Genomic DNA, 21,705 nt, shown 5'->3' with positions numbered 1-21,705 from the left:
TCTAGAAGTTCTGAGACATTTTAGTCTTTTCTAAATCCCAAAACAACTATCTTATAGGGGAGGCTATCATTGTAAAGGTGTAAATCCAAACGAAATAAAATCAGATGCAGAAGCAAGGCTTAGGTCATCTTAAGAAAACAAATCATGGCTGACCTGCCTGTTACTCAGCCTGAATATTGGGCCAGTTGGATGGTGAGAAAAGCAAGTTGGATTTCGTTCATTGGCATACATAAGATGGAAAAAAGACTAGAATTATATGGGTCATTCTTAATCTGCTTATTCAAATTAGCTAACATTTTATTTATTTTTTCTTTCTGAATGATAAATTGTAATCATAGTCTTAAAATTAAAAATAAACAAACCACACCCCTATTAATCTGAGAAGAGCAAATAAGAACAATAATGACATGACATTGGCTCCTGTTGTATACCCTTGTTGAAAATGAATAAACACAAAATTCTCTGAATATATATTTTGTAAAGGTTATGAACACTGCACATATGTGAACTCTGTTATCTGATGTGTGGCCTTGCAGGCAGCTATATTGGCAGAGTTCTCCTTTATATTAAGGTCTTTAATATATAATTAATATATATATTAATTATATTAAAACATGGTCTGAAATTTGGGAACTCATGTCTATCTCTCAGAAAAACCCAGGTGATAGAAAACTTCATTGGCTGACATGATCTCCTGCTTTCTAACTATATGCTTTGTAGGCTTTTTGAAATTGTAGACTTTTATTAATGTAAGGTCATTTTCATAAAGGAAGGAGAAGGGAGTAATTTTCACTAAGGCAAAAAAATGAAGCACAAATTACATCCAGGGGCACAAAACACAAATATTATGTCAACCTCTGTTGATCAAATACCAAACAACTAGAACAGTGCCAGAAAAACGGGACAGAAGGTATCATTAGGGGGAAAAAGTTGTTTATGCAATTTGGCAGGTGGGTCCGTCATTGCCATCCACCATTTTATTGGGGTTGGACTTTTCACAACTTCATTGAAAGTTGTTTTTCTTTTGAGCTTCCTTTTATTTGTTTTGATTCCACATAATATTTGAAAGGTCAGCTAGAGAATTGAAAACCTCTTCTTACTATTTCTAAAATTAATTTTTAACGATCCTACATTTGGTTACCTTCTTGAAACTCTAAGGAAAACTTCATGGAAAACACAGAATAGTAGGTGAAAAGAGAAAAAAAATAAGCCAATTTTTCTATTCACTCTGCTTTGAGTATAATAAAAACTCCAATATGTCCACACAAAGAAACAATAGTCAGGCTAAAATAATTTATTTGCTAATGGAAGTAGATTCTTTTTCTAGTTACATATAGTTAAATGTTTAGAGTTTGTTAGAAAATAAATTTTTTTCCTCAGTGGATTCTTAACAAATATGAATAATGACTTACACAAGAATTAACTTGGTTAAGAAAACCAAAGCCTGATGCAAGGCATTCACCTGTTGTCACTTAATTTTAATACTACCAATATAAAATTACTACACCTGAGAATTACTTAGAAATTATGATAGTGTCTAAATCTCTGCTCTGAATTTCGACTACAGTTTTACTGTGGAACTTGGAATCCTTCTGATGTTCTCACATGTCCTGCACTGATGTCCTCACCCACCACCCTCTAGGACCTGTGCTCCCTAGGGTTACAAATGAGTTTGTTCTTGCTAATTCAGTGATTTTCCCCTCACTTCCCATCCTTCTTCTCTTCTCTGCTCATTTAATACTCTTAAATCATCCACTCAATTAAAAGTCTCTCTTCTCTCAGCTCGCAGGATACATGCCCTACTTGATTTTCTTGCTGTGTTTCACTGGCTCATCCCTCTTTTGTAGGTGCCCACAGGGCTTTGTCCCATCTGCCTTTTTTGCTTCTTTTTGTTCCCTCTTCCTGCAATGCCTCCCCTCACTCTCCTTTTCCTAAATCTCTTCCTCCTCAACCTGTCAACCCTTCAGAGTAAGAGACAGTCAGACATCAGGTGGCTGGAGGCACAGCAGATGACCCGTGGGATCTGCAGTGTGCAAAGAGGACAAAGCAAGAACTATGGGGCACACAGACAGTTAAGAGTCCATCAGTGAAGTGATTTCATGAGGCATCTTTAAACATCAAGGTAGCCAAGGAGAGAAAACATCCAGAAGGATGCAAATGCTAAAGAGAAACCACGTACAATAAGGTTAAAGAAGATCTTGTTGGATTGGGCTATCAGAAGGTCACCAGTGGTCCTTCTGCAGTGCCCAGCAAGTGAGGACTCTACTGTCATGCTCCTTCCATGCTCTCAAAAGAGACCACTGAAACAAAACAAACAAACAAACAAAAAAGAAAGAAAGAAAAGAGACCACTGCACTGAAATTAGTAAAGTTAAACTGACCAAAGTACTACACAAAGGACAGTTTTCTTCAGCATTTCCAAGAATGATGAATATGCATATTTTTAATGGTTTTTTTAATTGTGGAAAATAACATATATACAAAAAAGCAATACATTTCCAAGTACATTTTCACAAGTAGTATACAACAGATTTTAAAGTTTGGTATGGCTTAGTAGTTCCAGAATCTTTCATTTTTTCTTCTAGCTGCTCCAAGACACTGGAGACCAAAAAACATCCTCTATCTCTATTGCACTCTTCCTTCTCTCTTTTTTTTTTTTTTCGAAAAATAACATATATACAAAAAAGCAGGGCGGGCCACAGTGGCTCAGTGGCAGAGTTCTCACCTGCCATATTGGAGACCCGGGTTTGATTCCCGGTGCCTGCCCATGTAAAAAAAAATTAATTTAAAAAAAAAAGGCAATAAATTTCAAAGTACATTGCAATACTTAATTGTAGCACAAATTTCAGAGTTTGGTATGGGTTACAATTCTACAATTTTAGGTTTTATTTCTAGCTGCTCTAAGGTACTGGAGATTAAAGGAAGTATCAATATAATGATTCAGCAATCATGTTTGTATGTTAAACCCTACTTTCTCGGTATAACTCCACCAACACCTTTGATCTTTCTCTTACTCTTTAGGGGTATTTGGGCTATGGCCATTCTAGCTTTTTCATATGGGAAGGGACTTTCGATAATATGGGATAGAGGGATGGAACTAGTTGATTGAACATTCATATTGACCAAAGAAACCCATAATAAAAGTTATCTTTACTGCCCAGAGATACAAATGAATTTAGAAATATTATCTGTTGTAGTATGTTATAGGCAAGGTCCTCAACAGAGATAAAGCCCTGTATGAGTGGTAGTGTTTTAGGTTCTAAAATTCAACAAGACTAAGGACTCCTATTAAATTTTATAGCTGAGAGGTGACACCAGCTTGACAGTCAGAAATTCTCCAGGTGGCTTTGCCATGCCAGAGTTTAACCTCAGGACCCTTCAGCAGTTCATGAGATGGGTCAAGTGTATTTTTCCTTCAATTCATTGAGTAAATATGTTTTGAGAACATCTCTTTGCCAGGCACAGTTTCACATTCTGGGTCTATATTGATAAACAGGACACACAAAAATCCCTGCCATCATGGAATTTATATCTGGAAGGAAAGTCCCCGTTTCCCCGTATTGGACTCCCTTTTTGTTCCTAGTCCCTGCTGAAAACAAAGCAATTTTTACTATTATAAAACTTATTTTAAAACAACATCTAATGGGTTTCTCATTTTCAACTATTTCAGAAATATCTGGGCAGTCAAGACCAGGATCTATGTCCATGTCACAACTCATTTTAGTGAGATTTGTGAGATGACTTTGGATTTGCTAGTCTGTTTTGAGTTTCTGATCAGCTTCGTTATTTAAAAAGAGCATTCACTAGAACAGTTTTTGATCATTAGTGTGAGATAGACTTTCAAAGCATTTTCTGAACTGAGACAAGTTACTTTAACATTATTGTCAATCTGATAGATAGTGAGCAGGATTTGATTGCTCTAATATGTCAGTTGTGATAGAATTTCACAGACAGTGGTCCAGCCTTTTTTTTTTTTTTTAAAGATTATTTTCAGGAAATAGAAAGTCCTTTAGCTATGGGCTGTGCTGAGGGCTAGATAGGTGTCTTTTCTCATTTCATTATTTCCGAGAGCATAAACCCACCCGGGGCACACAAAGACAAACCCATCACCCCATTTATAGCACAGTGGGAGTAAGGGGCCTAATTGACGATTATTTCTTTGAAACCCATGCATGTGGTTATACTATAAGAGATTAGTCAATCAACTACCAATCTTAATACAAATGCTGTTACAGTTATTTAACATTTAGCCATATGATCCTCCTTTCACCTTAGCACGGAGGATATATGCTGGCATTAGCTGCCAGTCACTGCGCCTTGCTGGGTGTCAGGCCCTCCCCCAGGACCTTATATACATTTAAAGTTCACAATAGCTTTTAAGGTAGGCACAATATACTGTCATCCCAGATATATAAATGATGGAGTGGAGGTGTATAGAAATGAAATAACATTACAAGATCACACTTGTAGCAGGGGGGAGGGGACATCCAGGATTCCCACTCAGATCTGTTTGAGTCACTGTCCCAAATCCCAAAACAACTGATGAGCAGGAACCATATTTGTTTTTTCTCCTCTTTCTTTCTTTCTATCTATATCTATATATTTTCCTTGCTATCTCTGAATCCATTCTGTGCTCACAAACTCCGAGCTCTCATTAAAGCTCTCTTTCCATTCCTGAGGATTAGTTGTTTGTTCCCTTTGTTTTCATGAAATTTCTACCGAAGTCTAAGACAGGAAAACATGTAATCCAATGCTCAGATAGTTTGTTTTTATGTTGGGGTGGGTGGGGATGGGGGTTGCTAGGAAAAAAGATTGCATCCAAAAAAGAAGAGTGAATATATGCTGGTTGGAATTTCTTCTCATCTAAATTGATTCCCTCCCCCAATAATCTTGCTGTTATTTTGTCCCTCCTCTCCATCACTCGTCAACCTCCTGGCATTCTGCTTCTCTCCATATGATAAATATATATAGCTTTATTAACTTATAATTAATGCTGTTTATGGTTTTTGTCATTTTTATTTATTTGTATTTTTTTATGGTATTCTACTTTTCTAGAAGTAAAACTTTCCTCCTAGGTCTCTGCATGTGGTGTTGATCAGTAAGATCCTGGCTCAAGAATAAGCCAGGGGAACACAAATTGCAAGGCCTCCAAATGGTTCCGCCTATTATTCTGAGCACTTGAAGTTTGACTGGGAACTTTCAGTTCATGCTTTTTTTTTTTTTTTTTTTTATTCCATGGGCAGGCACCGGGAATTGAACCCAGGTCTCCGGCATGGTGGGTGAGATTCTGCCACTGCACCACTGTTGCCTGCCCCATGCTATTCTTTTAAAGATACTTTAGGAAAAATCTTTTGAAAGATGCAAATATTTAAAGGAAATTAAAGGAATCCAGAAGCAACTATATCAGATCTTTATTGGGTTGTTATTTTATAAAATGTCAGATTCCTTTATCTCCACTCTTTAGCTGGCAATGTTTCTTACCCTATAAATATCTCATTTAACCTAAAATTGAAGAAAATCCTGCAAATATAATCCTGGAAGACTCAACTCCAAGTCATACCAAGTTCAGCAGCATTGCTTGCTGCAATTTGAATCTTGGTTCTTTCATCATCGTCATCACTTTTCCAATTACTTTTAGTTACTCCATATATTTTATGCTAATATGAATAACTTACTTCCAAAAATAAATAAAGTATAATAGAACTAACACTAAATTGATAGTATTTGTTTCTTGAGCCCATCTCAAAATCAATCTATCATCTATCTATCTATCTATCTATCTATCTATCTATCTATTTACCTATCGATCTATCTATAATGCCCTTGGATTAGACCAAAACTCTGTACCCATAAAGCTAGTTTATGAATGCATGACATTTATATGAATTAATTTAACTCAAAATTATCTCTGGAATTGCAGACTCTCTATTCAAACCTCATTTACTACTCAGCATCCTTTTGTTTCGGTCAAACATTCATAGATTTTTGTCTAAATCCATTTAGAGTTATCATTTTCTCTTTTTTCAATTTATGTCTTTTTTTTAAGGTGCCAGACAATTCCTCTAGGAAAGAAAAAGAAGGAAATAGGTAGGAAGGAGGGAGGAAGGGAGGAAAGGAGGGAGGGGGGGAAGGAGAGAATAATACATAGCTCTTAGCAGCAATATTATAGATATTCAACATTCCAAAGATTGGCAAGAAATTTTTCAGTTTAGAATGACATCCTCTTTAATTCTTTTCCCATTACTAGTATAATAAGCTCCCTTATAAAACTGAATAATCATAATTTTAAAAAGAATAAAACAAAGAATGACTTTTCATCCAAATACGTGCAGTGAATGATCCCTTCATTATTACTTACCTTGAGGATCATTGGCTGTGTTGGACCATCAGCAAAGTGGCCATTTGACCAAATAATTTTGCTTTCAGTTTCATCACTGTATATGTATCTTTTTTTTTCTTTTAAGTCAACTTTTTTAGTCATATAAATATTCTAATGTCACTCTCTTGGAAACTTTTCCCACATCCTTTCCCCGGGGGTATGTTTTATAGTTGAGGAAATGGAGCTTTTATTGAAAGTACTGACAGAAGTTAACCCACAAGAACAAGGGAGTGAGGATGCTGATAGTGAATAGCACTTCTTGATACGTACAGTTTAAAGTCTAAAGTGAATGATTTCCTAATGGATCCTGTCAGATTTTCCCTGGGATTGACATACAAAACATTTTTTTTAATCACAATAAATTTAAGAGGTTTGTAGGAGGGAAGAGTTAATAAAGGAAAAGGAATATTACACCCCAAAGTTTGATCTTTTCCCTAGGGAAATTTTCCATCCCAACTACTTGATTGAGCAAAGGATTTGTTCTTTTAGATACCACTAGAAGATTTTCTACTTTCTTGGGCTTGAATTTATACAGCCATTAAGACAGAATTTGGTCAGGGAGAAAAAAGGCCTGCCATGAAAGCTGAGTCTGAGTGGCAGGTGCCACCTGGGCAGCCCCCCTGTGCACGTGCGCACGTCTCAGCCCGCAGCTCCACGTGAGCCCCCGGCTCTGGGACCAGCATGGAAAACCTGTGTTGCTAAATGTCCAACCAGGGAGTTACAAAGAGAGCTCCTTTGAAAGACTAGTTCAATTATTTATTAGCACTCTCAGAGTACAGTGTCAGCCAAGACAGTATTTGAAATTAATATACTATTTGATTAGACTGATTGATTGTTCCTCCAGCTGAGGATTTTAACATTCATTAGCCAAACTAACTGGTCATTAGTACTTCCTTTATCAGCAAGCAAAGAATAAACAGAAATTCTAATAAAAATTCATCACAGTGGTTGTTCTCCATACCTAAGCAAGTAAGTATGATGACTGCCAGTGTACTAGATTAACTGCTGTAATTGGCAGCAGGAATGAATTCTGGCACAAAAATTTAAAATATCCCTTAATTAATGTTTACTTTGTAACTGGACTCTTTCAAACTTAAGTAGGCTATGCAGATAATCTCTTACAAATCCAGTATAATAAAGTGCTAATGGGCATTTTATGCTTAATGTGTTTGCGTGGTATCCTTTAACTATTAGTTTCAAGAATTGAGGGCTCCTAAGGAAAGTTCCACTAATGTGCTTCAGGTGAAGCGTTTTTCCCCATCATTGAGGAGTTTAAAAGCATCATAACCTAATTTTCAACCAGACTCTTGAAATAATTCTCACTTGTAACTCAAATATGCCAGCCTATTAAACTGTGTGACATCTCTCTCCACCTATTATGTCATAAATCCTGTGCGGTTTTACAAGCAAAGTGGAAGGAATGACCAGAAGGAGAGAATGAGTTGTGGAGGGAGAACCTGAAACAAGGTCCATCTGGAAGAATTATAGCTATCCGGTACTGACTGTCTCCTCAGCCCCTCATATGCATTAGCTCACTTAATACTCAGAATGATCCTGAAAGACAGTGCTGTGCCCATTTTACAGGTGGTCAGCATGGTTGTTGGAGAGGTTAAGCAGCCTGCTCAAATCATGTAGCTGGTAAGCAGCAACGCCAGCACTTCAACCCATCTGCTCAGTCCCAGAGCCATGCTCATCCCCAGCAACCCTGCGCAAGCAAAAGCTGAAATGCAAAGTTCTGTCTGTGGGTAGGCTTGACAGGGCATGCTGTGTATTGATCACTTTTCTTGGTTCTAGCATGAATCCAGCAGGTGAGAATGGTGAAGGAATTTAGACAGGATCCAGGAGCCCATCCAGCTACTCTGTCCCGGAATGTATCAAGTTCTTCCAACCAGGAAGTCCAAAGAAAGGTCCAGAGTCCCAAGTGGCCAGGCAGAGCACAGTAAAAGGCAATTTGGGCTACTGTATCTGAAGAAGTTAGGAAAGTCTTCAGACAGCTACTGTGTTGGGGCCTGGAAATGGTATGGGAGTGGGGAGTGGGGGAATTTCCTGCCTATAAAACATAGGGGCAGGACTGACAATATCAAGATAGATTAACAGGATCAAAGTGGAATCTGTGTCTCAAACAGAGACTGGAGAAGAGACTGGGAATGAAAGACTTTGATTAAGGGACTGTCCTGGAACATAGGGGCCTAACACTCAGGGTCTGGGAAGGTGACTAACACAAGGTGAGGGAATCAGTCAGGTGCACTCAACTTAGTTCTGATCAGGAGCAGAGCTGAGGTCTGAGGAGGCAGAGCCCTGCAAGGGAAAGGCAGAAGAAAGGATGGACATCCAAGAGTCTCTGGCCCTTGCATGGCTCTACGCGGTAGCTACAACCTTATTCTAGGACACCAGGCAAAAACCACTTCAAGTGGAGAACCCAGGAATAGAGGCGAGGGCGGGGCAGGGGGGGTTGCCATGCATGGATGACTGCAGATAGTATCCAATATAGAACCTGGAAGTACAACCGAATCAGGTTGAATCTGCCTTCAGAGGCATCACAGGCTTCACTCTTCTTACCTTCATTTACATTATGGTTTTATCTTTACCCCATCCAAGATTAAAAATGTAGAAGCATCAATAAGAGATGGTAAATCCAGTAATTACAATTCAACTGCAATAATCTTAATTCTTAATCTATGTTATTGCCTTCAGTGACAAATTACTATTGACAGAAAGGCGTATTTCAATGACTTCTGAGTGCTATTCCAGAGAGGAGTGGAATTGATAATTATGCTGTCTTTCAAATCCATATTGGGGGCAGATTTCTTTCCTGACTCTGCCAAAGTATTTTAAATGGATCAAATTTTTATGCTTATGCCCCCTAATTCTTCTTCCTCTCTTTTTCCGTCTTCTATGCAGGAGACTTTGAATGTGATTGATCCTGGCTTGATGGATCTAAACGGGATGAGTGAGGATGCGCTGGAATGGGACGAAACTGACATAATTAGTTTGAATGAAGAATCAAATGACCTTGATCAAGAACAGAAGCCTGCCATGCCTTCCTTGAAGACTGAAGATACAGGTAGTGAGGACCCTGGCTGTGAAGAGGACGCAGGCGATCGTGGAGGATCTCGGTACACATCTAGCATTACTGCCCCCTCCAGTCCACACATTTACCAAGTTTATAGCCTCCACAATGTTGAGCTCTATGAGGACAACCACATGCCATTTCTGAGAAATAATCCAAAGTTTCCCAGCCTGACACAGCCTAGTGTTTTAACCAAGAGTCTCAGTAAAGACTCTTCATTTTCATCTACCAAATCTTTGCCAGATCTTCTAGGGGGGAACAATTTGGTGAAACCCTGCCCTTGCCACGGAGGAGACATGAGTCAGAATTCAGGCAGTGAGAGTGGAATTGTCAGTGAAGGAGACACTGAAACCACTACCAACTCTGAGATGTGCTTACTCAATGCAGTAGATGGGTCCCCAAGTAACCCTGAAACCGAACATCTGGACCCACAAATGGGAGATGCAGTTAATGTGTTAAAGCAAAAATGTAAAGATGAGGAGGAGCGCATTAAACTTCTAAATAGCTCTCAGTCATCCATTTCACCAGTGGGTTGTATAAACGGAAAAGTTAGAGATTTAAACAGTGTTACCAAACATACTCCTGATTGTTTGGGAGAAGAATTACAAGGAAAACATGATGTGTTTACATTTTATGATTACTCGTACCTCCAAGGCTCAAAATTCAAATTACCAATGATAATGAAACAGTCACAAAGTGAAAAAGCACATGTGGAGGATCCCCTGCTTCATGCTTTTTATTTTGATAAAAAATCCTGCAAGTCTAAACATCAGCTTACAGAGTTACAACCAGATGCCCCTCCCCATGAAAGGATTTTGGCAAGTTCATGCCATGAAATGGATCCCAATTCACATAAAAGTGGCAATGTAGAGAAGACTTTTACTGGCATGCCAAATACCAAACAGCTCTCCCTTTTATCTCATAGCTCATCTATTGAGTCTGTTGCTCCAGGGGGTGATCTATTTGGTTTGGGCATCTTTAAAAATGGCAGTGATGGCCTCCAGCGAAGTACTTCTTTAGAAAGTTGGTTGACATCCTATAAAAGCAATGAAGATCTTTTTAGCTGTCACAGCTCTGGAGACATAAGCGTGAGCAGTGGCTCAGTTGGTGAACTGAGTAAAAGGACCTTAGATCTCTTGAACCGTTTGGAGAATATACAAAGCCCCTCAGAGCAAAAGATAAAGCGAAGTGTTTCTGATATTACTCTCCAAAGCAGTTCCCAAAAGATGTCCCTTAATGGCCAGCTGTCATTGGACATAGCATCTTCTATCAACGAAGACTCGGCAGCATCGCTCACAGAACTTAGCAGCAGTGATGAGCTCTCTCTTTGCTCAGAAGATATTGTTTTACACAAGAACAAGATCCCGGAATCGAATGCATCATTCAGAAAGCGCCTGACTCGTTCGGTGGCTGATGAAAGCGATGTCAATGTCAGCATGATTGTTAATGTCTCCTGTACCTCTGCTTGCACTGATGATGAAGATGACAGTGACCTCCTCTCTAGCTCTACCCTCACCCTGACAGAAGAAGAGCTGTGCATCAAAGATGAGGATGACGACTCCAGTATTGCAACAGATGATGAAATTTATGAAGAATGCAACTTGATGTCAGGGCTGGACTATATAAAGAATGAACTGCAGACCTGGATTAGGCCAAAGTTATCCTTGACAAGAGATAAGAAAAGGTGCAGTCTCAGTGATGAAATAAAGGGCAGTAAAGATGTAAGCAGTGGCGAGATGACCAATACCTCCGAAGCCCTGAACATTGAAGCTCTTCTAAATGGCTCCATAAAATGTCTCTCTGAAAATAATGGAAATGGTAAAAATTCACCCCACACTCCTGAGTTAGGAACAAAGGATGAAAATAAGAGAAATGTTTTCAAAGTTAATAAAGATCTATGTGTGGCTGACATGGAGAATGGCAATACTGAAAGTACTCTAGAAAGGCAGAAGGACAAACTGGATGTGATATCAAAGGTCTCAGAAAATACTGGTTCAGTTGGGAAAAATATTTCAGAGAGTGAACATTGTAAGTGTAAAGCATTTATAGAAAGTTCAGATGATTCAAATATTGCTGGAAAGGAATTTATTTCCCCCAAAGTTAAGTATCTTCCAAAGAAATGTCAGAACCACCACCATTTTGAAAATCAAAGTGTTGCTTCTACTCCTGCTGAAAAGTCTTGCCCAGAACTCTCTTCAGAAGCCAGAGTTATCAATAGAAAAGACTCTGATATACTGAAGTCATCTAATGATACACCGAGTATGGCTGGAAAATCTGCTGGTTACAGCTTAGCATTTGAAGAAAATGAAACAGAAGAAAATGCTGCCATCAGCGACAGCATTTCCTGTTGTAACTGCGAGCCAGATGTTTTCCATCAAAAAGATGCTGAAGATTGCTCTGTACATGACTTTGTTAAGGAAATCATTGACATGGCTTCAACCGCCCTAAAAAGTAAATCTCAACCTGAAAACGAGGCGGCTACTCCTACTTCATTAACTCAGATCAAGGAGAAAGTGTTGGAACATTCTCACCGGCCCATCCAGCTGAGAAAAGGGGACTTTTATTCCTACTTATCCCTCTCATCTCATGACAGTGACTGTGGAGAGGTCACCAGTTACATAGAAGAGAAGAGCAACACCCCGTTGCCACTGGACACTACTGACTCTGGCTTAGATGACAAGGAAGACATCGAATGCTTCTTTGAGGCCTGTGTGGATGAAGACCCCGATGGGGAGAAGCCCTGCTTCTCTCGTGCTCCACCAAGTGACCCCACAGTTCCCGATGAAGCTGCTATGTCACTCCAAGCAACAAACTCTGCTAAGTTCAGTGACATCTCCCTCTTAGCTAACGATGCAGATATGTTGGCTTTTTCAAGTCCTCCACTGCAGAAAGGATATGATGTAGGAAAGGAAGAGCCTGGTTTACTCCAAATTTCCAGTGGTTGTCTAGAAAGCTCAGAATTAACTATTCCTTCAAAGTTGGGCAGTGAAACGGAGAGTTCAGAGAATCCAGGTGAAGCTGGAATGCCAGAAGAACATAATGCTGCCTCAGCCAAATCTATAGTTCCAGGTCTTTCCTCGAAGTCAGAACAGCCAGAACAAAAGGCAGCACTGCACCTCAACTCCAAAACATTAGCCTGTGAAGGAAATCTTCTAAACCCTCACAAAGAACGACACAGAAATATGCATAGGTAGAATGTAACCCTTCCCAAGCATGAAAATCATCTTATTGAAAGGTATGTATAATCTACGTGTTTCTAACAACCCACAATGAAAAATAATGGTGCAATCCCTAGGACCACCGCTTATCCACATTTTCTATCAGTTACCTGCATGTCATGTGTATGTGTGTGTGTATATATATATGTATATATATATATATATATAATATACTGATACATACAAAATATGAGTTTGAGTCAACCGGAGAAAAGACCAGGTAGAATGCAGAATGACTATTCATGGCAGATAGTTATCTGAATGAGACATTTAGGTGGAAGAAATACTCCCCCAAATAAAATCACCTATGAAGCAGCAAGAAAAAATAGTCAACATTGACATTATCTTTATTACATCCTTTTGACACAAGAATACGAAATTTGAGGAAGTAAATGAACAATTCAGGGCCTTAAATTCTTCCATTACGGGGAGAAAAAAAAGTTATCCAAATTGCAGTTATATCCTGTGATCAAAACGCATGCATCAGAGCGATGTGCCACACGTCAGTGTGCCATGCGGAGAGCTGTCCGCTGCCTTCGGGGCCTGGAGATGAACAGTGATGAGGCAAAAGCCTGCGTCTCCTGATTGAGGCCTTCCTTTTATGCTTCTGTCTAACGCAACTATCATCACATCTGCTTCCCCTGAGGAAGGCTGGGCTGTCACAGTTCCTAATCATGGCCCAGTCTGAGGATGCAAACAGGAGGGGAAAGTTGATGTTAAAGAAGAGACTCTTATTTATCCATACACAGATTGAGAACAGGCACAGAAAGCAAATGCAGAGAGAATACATGACAAGTTAATGGCGTTTTGATAAAAACCGAATTTTTGAGTTTTGCCTGAAGGTGACAGGCTGATTTCCATCAATTTTTTTTTTAAAGAAAATCATTCCACTCTTCATATTTAATAAGACGACTATTGATTGGTAATTCTGAGATGATGATGTAGCTGCAAAAGTGACACAAAGATTCCGTTATTTCCCATTTCAAAGCCCCAGTGATGAATATGCTTTCTCAATCAAGTTTAAAGAAGAAAATTTGAGCTTTCAAATGTGAGAGTTGTGCTGCACCCAAGTATGAGATGCCGAATGCCATCTCCAGCCCCCACCCCAGAAGCTTAATGCAGTAACCTAAACTCGTGCTATAGGAAATGAATTACAGAAGCAATCTACCCTAATTTGTTAACTTATTCAAATAACAGTTATTATACTTAACTATGCTAAAGATTATCTTTTTTGTGGCAGATTGTTTATTTTTTGATGAGCCTAATTACTGATTTTCTAAAAGTAATTTACATTTATTACAAATACATCTTTTAAAATGTGACAGATAAATGTTGTTCCCATAATGTATTATGAAAAAAGTTACTATTTAAAAACACATTATTTAATTTGAAAGATGAATGGCAAACATCATTATTTTTTTCCTGCAACACCTGTGCCCTAAGCTCATTAAAATGTGTGATTCTGTGTAGAGCTGCTAGAAATGGAGAGCGAGGGGGGAATCCATACCATATATATACCCTAAAAATAAACCCAATATGCAAAATGGAAGAAAGGCATCCTACTTACTAATGTAGCTCAACTAATTTTATGTTTCAGACTCCATTTACAATTGCCTGCAAGTGAGAACAAAAGTAGGGGAGAGAGAAATGTATTGGCTGTGAAATGTGTCCACCCTGTAATCGCATTCTCCATCAGCACGCAGTAAAACTGACCATTAAGGGAGAGTAACTGCAATTCCATAAGCTGCTTCAAAACAAGTTCTATTAGAACCGATTGTGCTGCTTCCTCTGCCAACCTCCCCAGAAAGGCTGGTAGAGACTGGCTGATTTTGTTTTCTGATTTTGAAAGGGGATAAAGGCTTGAAAGAAACACCACTCTGAGCATGACATCATGTGACTGTGACCCTCAAGTCACCAGTCGTGCTGAGAGCTGGAGCTCGAGAAGCTATGGCACTGGAGACTCTGAGCTGTCTGCCCTGGGATGCAGTCTTCCCGTTCTGTTACTCTGGGAGTTTCTTCTCCCCCTTACATAGGCACAGAATTGAAATAATACATAAATGATAAGCAGCTCCATCTTCAGGCTGGGGAAGCGAATGTGCCACCGGCCCTCGGTAGCCCTTGCATTGTGCAGGGTCAAAAACGCACCACCAGCCAGCCTGCTGGTCAGTATTACTGTGTTCCGCCCCCACGAGGCCTGGCCCAATCCTGGGCAGAGGGAGAAGCAACCAGGTTTTACCTCGGCAGTACTCACTTAGCCCCCATGTGCTGTCAGCCTGGGGCCATTTTACAAAGCCGTATTTCCTGGTTTTATTCAGCTTTTTCACTATCATGTGGACAGAACATCTGGGTGCCTGAATATTCCACTGGTCATTAGCAATGGGTAACTGAGTATAAATATTCACATATTGTTAAAGTACTACTAGCCAAGACAAATTATTCAAGATGCTGACATGCTTTTAGGGTTAAAAGTAAAGAACACATAGTAAGAGTGTTTGGTAAATATGAGATTCCTGTCGACAGGTTTAATTGTTGTTATCCCTCTTCCTTACAGGATGTAAAGAGCAAAATAAAAAGCTCTGCTTTCTTTAAGCCCTCTGAAAGACCATCACTTGAGGTGCTCTTTTTATCAGGATAATAATATGCACCAAACTCAATTTCCTTTTATTTTTTTCGAAAGTAAGTTCTCAGATGATGAAATTATCACAATGCCATTCTGAGGAGCTAAACCTTAGAATATCAGATACATTCTGCAAGAGTAACAAAAAAATTTTTTTAACATGAAAAGGCTTTTAATTTACTTTTTTTTCTAATTAAAAATCTTCTGAAACTGTTTGAGAAATTTTATGATCTAACAGTACGCATTTGCACCGATTTCCAGGCACACTGCTGTGCTTCTCACCATTCTCACTTATGTGTCATGTTCCTATAAAAATGGAGAGATCACTAACAGCCAGTCACTTCAAAGGAAAGGTAACTGGGTAGATCCAGGTATTTCTGCCTAATTTGGAGGAAGCGCAGAATGTGCGTCTGGAGTGCTGCCTAAGACCTGCCTGAGAGTTGACTCTGCACTAATCTTTTTGCTGGATTCTGACAGTTATTTCTTCATAATCCTCATCATAAGCCTCTGGTCTTTGATGAATGGTTTAACCCTAAACTTCAGGCCGGATAAATTCTGTGGTATAAAAACTTAACTCATGTCATGCAGTCAGTGTGTACTTTTTTTGTTTGTTTGTTTGTTTTTGTCCTTTTTGTAGTGCTGGGATGGTTTTGGGTTTTGTTTTACTGGGTTTTTTTGCTTGTTTTTGATTTGGGGTTTTTTGTCTTTTGGCAGGGGGGAGGATGTATTTACTTTGGATACACGTATTTCCTTTAGAATTGTTTAGCTCCATAGCCATTCCTACATTATTGACTTGCAAATGTGATCGTTGGTAGCCTGTGGATTTTGGATTTTAGGTAATTACTTTATTTATGTGTGTGCTCAAGTAGATACACATAGTAAAAAGTGCTGTTGCTCAGTTTTTACCCAACTAAAAAGGCCGTAAGCACAAACATCCCTCAGGTATACACCACAGATTCTCTTTCTAACAATTGGATTAACACTGCGTGTTTGATATTACCCAAAGCTGGCCAAACAGGTTTAAGAAACAACCTTTAGTGAATGAATATTAATTTTTCACTAAGTAACAATCTTGTCAAATTTGCCTTTAAAGTCAATTTAATAAATTAAGATTTTTCTTGATATGAACTCTCCTTTATCCAGCGCTTCTGTATAGCTAGCCCTGTAACGCTAAATAGCAAAGATTTTACTGGGCATCACCCAAGCGCAAGCACGCGTGCGTGCACAGGCCCCACCTGTGCCCCAGCCAATCTGGGCTGTCTCTGTTTCCAAGTGGACCAAACTGAAAGAATTGATTAGCCAGAGAGAATTTAAATGCCAGCATTTAGTAAGATCAGATTTTCCTCACCTAAGGATCCCCTCAGCAGTGGCAAGATTTCAAATGAAGTCATATCCTCAGCATTTAGACAATACGCCACACTATTTCTTGAGTTACTGCACTGTTTTGCCATACCAAATTTTGTCCCATCTGTTCCTGCCACTCTTCCCCTGGTCTTGGTAACTCTCTCTCTCCAATTTTTTGCAGCTTCAACCAAACCACTTTTTGCTAAAGTTTTTCTGGCTCTTAAATAGGTAGCAAGATAAAAGAAAAAAAAAGAACAAGACAGAGAGAATGAGAATATTTAGTTCCAGGAGGGCAATAGAGTAACCTCTGACATTAGACTTCAGAACTCAGTTTAAATCCGAACTAGATTGGTCAGAGTACATGAAGTAATTGCATCCTGGACTGCCTAATCTGGGATTTAGGTTTCCCTCACATTCAACTGGTTGCAGAATAGATTAAGTAGGGAGCAAATTTTTATCTGAACCATCAGATGTACAAAAATAATAAAAATATTCTCATTTCCACAAGAGTCTCTGCATTTAAATTAGTATTTGAGCTACAGGCCCCTTATATCCCTTCATAGCTAAGGGGCTAGAACATTTGCGATTATCAAACTGTTTTGAATATTTCACTACGGTCTATTAGTGGAGTTGTTCAATATCACACATAAAATCACTGAAAGAAGGGTTAAACTGGAGAGCACTGGTTCCCAGTTGTGAAGTCATTCTTTATACTATTCTGTATCACTTAGCAGCCCCACATTTTCATATTGATTTGAAGTTATCTTGAGGGTTTAAAAATGAATTCACAGGCAAAAGAATGGAGAAGATCCAGAAAAAAAGGTGAATGATTTTTCTTGTTTTCTTTGAAATAATGTTTTCTTTAAAATCAATGTAGTTTTCACATCGTACTGAAGAACTCTTTGCAGCAATGTGAACCTTGAGCTATTAAAATTTATGGATCCCTTTATTTCAGAACGTTAGCTGTGTTCCCAAAATGGCAGCCATTTTCTCAAAGGACTTGGTTTTACAAATGAAATAGACATTTCTGAAAACTTTTCTTGTGACTTTTTTTGTTCCTTGTAGAAAAGCCTGCCTGCAACTCACGGTGGCCTCACACTCCCGCCCTGGGCTGGTCTCTGGTTCCATCATGTCACTGCTGTTTGTCACATTGAGCTCTTCCGGGATGACTCTCCCTTCTGACTGCAGTGTGTCCACAGGAAGCGCTGGTCTGGATGTGTGCACTGGTTCTCTTTAGGTGATTGTCTTTGAAGTTCAGCAAAGCTGCTTGTTCTCCCACGGATTCCTGTCCCAAGCTACCTCTGCCAACCCTCTCTCCTCCTGAGACTTTTCTGTTTGCCTCCTTCCTTCCTGATCTGCTTTTTAAAGTTCTGCAGTTCACCAAATTTATGGGCCTTTAAATTCCCCTGTCTGGAATGACCCCTACCATTCTTGACCAATCTCATCTTTCAATCTGAATTTTTTCCCCATAGTGTGATGCCTATGTTTATAGATAGAGGTTTACCTAAAAAGCCAAATTTCATGTGGTTGTAGCATAGAGAGGAAATACCGGTCCTTCTTTCAAAATTAAGCAACTTTTAAAAGCGCCATTATATTTATTTCATTAAAAAATAATAACCTATGCAGCACTTCAAGGAACAACTATATAGTGTTGTATATTATAAACTGGTGACATTCTACTATTGAATTATGTACAACATTTTTGTTTTTTATGCTTCTTGAGGTGGTAATGAGAAAAAAAATTTTTTTAAAAAGTGTGCCTTGCTGTATTTCTTATACCATTTGTTAAAAAGCTGCTTTCATGGTAAAATTATGTTGGTTTGAAAGGAGGAAATGGCAAGGTTAAGATGTGTGAATAATTTCTGTATATATGTATAACCAAGTAAACACTGATGTATAATGACAGTATAAAATGCTTTCATGTTTGTGATGTCTAGTGATGTGGAAAATATAAGCCTTAAATCCATTAGATTGCATGGTAATTAAAATTGGCATAATAAACATAGTTTATTGGGGGAAAGTAAAATAACTGATTTCTTCTACCTGTGTTCTTTACCAAATTGTTGCATCTGGTTCTTGGAAAATATAATATGTAGCAGCTTCCAAAATGTCTATATTGCATAAGAGGCTTAAAATTCCTTAAAGTAGAAACTGGACATGAAGACTTCACATTTTTCAAAGCCTTTTTGGTCACTATAAAGATCTTGAAGACGGCAAATGATTAAATCCAAGTTCCCTTAAATCAATAAAAATTTATACTGTATTTTTATTTCTTCTTATCATTGATGCTTTAATGTTGGATTTTAGGGTGCCTTGTATGTCAAATTTATTTTTACTAAATTCTTTTGACAGGGTTTGACAGATGGTAGGTTGGTACAGAAAACTTGACTATTACTTAGATTTAGATTATAGATTTCAAGTGTATTTATTTTGTGTAAAAGAAATTAGCTAAGAATTATTCCATGTTGTCTTTATTGACACTTGTTAAATCCAATATTTAACTTATATCCTAATGCCTACTAAAGTGCCTGACACAGAGTAGGTATTCAATAAATATTTGCTGAACTGAAATATTGAATTAGGTAACATGAATGAATGACATCTATCTCTTCATTTTGGGAAAAAATGTATAATACAATATAAAACCACGCACTATATATAATCAATAGTTATCAAAATTCAGAAAGGGGAAGGACCATGTAGATTCTTGTAGCCACAAGAATGAAAATCCTTCATTTAGGAAACAGTCTCTAAACACCTTTTGGGTGCAAGACAGTGCTGCAAATGCCGGGGATGCAATGGTGAAGAGAGAGACACGGCTCAGCCCCCAGGAGGACATCAGGGATGAAGTGAATGAACAAGTGAGATCCAGCGTTGTCTGGAAGGTGAGGAAGAGAAAAAACACAGTAAAGAGAAGTACAGAGACGCAGCATTGAGAGACGAAGAAGAAGTAAAAGGGTTAGGAGGGAGCAGAAAGGTAGATGATAGGAAATTAGTACAGCTTTATTGTGGAAAGTAGTAGGAAATAAGGTAAATTTGGAGGACTTGATGGGTCTTTTAAAACACTGAGTTGGAGCTTTTGTGTGTGAGATATGTTCAAAAAAGAACATTTATAGAGGCTTCGTTTTCACCTGGTTTAATTGTTAGAACCTTCTTAGTACCACATCCAAGAACATTTAAAAATACCTATCTATAATTGTATCACTTGAATAGCTATTTATATTTTTATAAAATCCTTCTCCATTCGTAATTCTAGATGGAGGAAGCATTCTGGGTTCTGGGGTGGGTAGTAATTCGGTGAAAAGGAGTTTTAGGCAGACGTCTAGTTGAAATGTTCAGAGAATTACGGGGGAAAAGAGATTAGAGATAAACCGAGGTAGGAAGGAGGCAGGAGTAGATAATGAGCGAGGCTTGCTATGATAATGGAGTACACGTGTAGTGGCCTCGGATGGAGCAAGAGACCAAATCCTACAGAGTTTTGAAATACTTAAGAGATTCTGGACCTGTGTCAGGATATGACATTGTTTTACATATTGAGTCAACCTAAGTTTTCCTTGGGTAATAACTAAAGCGGAGTCTACGTCTATTGGTAAAACAATCAAAAAATAAACTGACCATGATATTCTATTTACCTGTTGTGCTCTCACTGAAGACTCTGGGGTATTGAAAGTATTTGTTTGTTAATTATTGTCTGCCTGTTCTTGATACCAACTTTTTAGAATGACCTTTAGGTTTTTAATAATACCTTTTCAGTTTGGAAGAGATGAAATAGTTTCAACTTCTTCCTCCATGCAGGCTCCCCTTCCTCAATCACCCTGAAAATGGTCATACTGACTGCCCAAACTCTTTCTGTGATGGTGGCTCATTATCTGTTAAGGCAGGCTGCTACATGGTTGGGCATGTCTCTTTATTAGAAAGCTCTTTCTTACGTTGCTAAAATCTGGCTCCCTTTCCCAACCCTTTAACTTTCGCTCTGGGCCTAGTACTGGCTTAATGAGCAGCTTGGTGTATTTCTACGCTCTCTTTCACATGGGAACCCCGGCGATAAATGAGGCCAGTTACTCATCAAGCTCCCTATCACTACGTGGTTCCTAATCTTCAGTTTCTCAACTGCCCTGTACGTGGCATGGTTTTCAGATCCATTTTGGCCTGACTGAATGTTAACCCACAGAATCATCTGAAATAGAGGAACTGTCTTCATCATCAGACATGTAGAAAAAAAATCAGAATACTTAACTTTTAAGTTTCCTCTAAAACTATACTCAAGATAAATGCTTATCCTATTATTGTAATTTTCAATAAAGAAATAATCCACAACTTCCTTCAGTGGCCCAGTCCAGTGGCTGAGTCATCTTCGATGTCTTCCTTACATCAAATCCAAACATAACCTGTTTCAATATAAACTATTTCCCATTTATTTATTCATTGAGTCAACAGTTGCTGAACATTCATTGTTTGTTGTGAGGCACTGTTTGGCTTCAGAAATACAAAGGCAACTAACATGTGGTCTCCACCTCTAAAGTGTTTACAGTTTTTAAATTAAATAATTATTCCATGAATGTTGTTTCCTACATCAATTCTCTACATGATTTCAAAAAAATCCAGTGAGCGAAATAGTATGCAAAGTGATCTGGATTTGACTACCAGATAAAGTGAAGTGAGCTTTATTTTTTGTACTTAAAAGTTTTAATTACAGAAAAAAAGTATATTTCAAATTTCTGAATAATGTGCATTTTACAAAATAACAAAACAATCTCAATTTGGGGCTTTTGAGAACCTGAATTTGATGATTTTGTTGTGTTTGGTTCATCCAAATTAGATTCTACTCATTGCATCATTCCTAGGAACAAAGTAGATGAAAATATAAAAACAAACTAAAATAATCTAGCTCTTTCTTACAAATTAAATTGCTTTAATTTCCAAATGGAATTGGTGTTACTTTAGAATTTTTAAAATACCTGAATTTTCAAATATATATTTTCAAAGAGATGTATTTCAGAAATTTTACATTTGAAGAAACTAAATTTAGTTTTGATTATATATGTATATATATAATCTTTCCAACATTTTTTTAAGAA

General features: G+C 38.2%; 1 protein-coding gene across 11 annotated transcripts in view; it reads left to right on the top strand.

The window, feature by feature from the left end:
- The window catches only part of AKAP6 (A-kinase anchoring protein 6), a 661,506-nt gene extending 640,176 nt beyond the window's left edge, over window positions 1-21,330 (top strand). For 10 of the 11 annotated variants that reach the window (XM_077126982.1, XM_077126983.1, XM_077126984.1 and 7 more), the window contains 2 exons: window positions 9,280-12,683; window positions 17,693-21,329. In XM_077126982.1, the coding sequence (XP_076983097.1) occupies window positions 9,280-12,642 (3,363 nt within the window). In that variant the 3' untranslated portion in view covers window positions 12,643-12,683; window positions 17,693-21,329. Of the gene's footprint in view, window positions 1-9,279; window positions 12,684-15,217; window positions 15,281-17,692 lie in introns of all 11 variants that reach the window. The other variant, XR_013162220.1, reaches the window with a different exon arrangement.
- Window positions 21,331-21,705: the final 375 nt, after the last annotated feature.

Source organism: Tamandua tetradactyla, chromosome 14, assembly GCF_023851605.1.
Source record: "Tamandua tetradactyla isolate mTamTet1 chromosome 14, mTamTet1.pri, whole genome shotgun sequence".
Classification (NCBI taxonomy): Eukaryota; Metazoa; Chordata; class Mammalia; order Pilosa; family Myrmecophagidae; genus Tamandua; species Tamandua tetradactyla.
The sequence above is the reverse complement of the archived record's forward strand: the minus strand, read 5'-3'. Positions and strand labels throughout refer to the sequence as shown.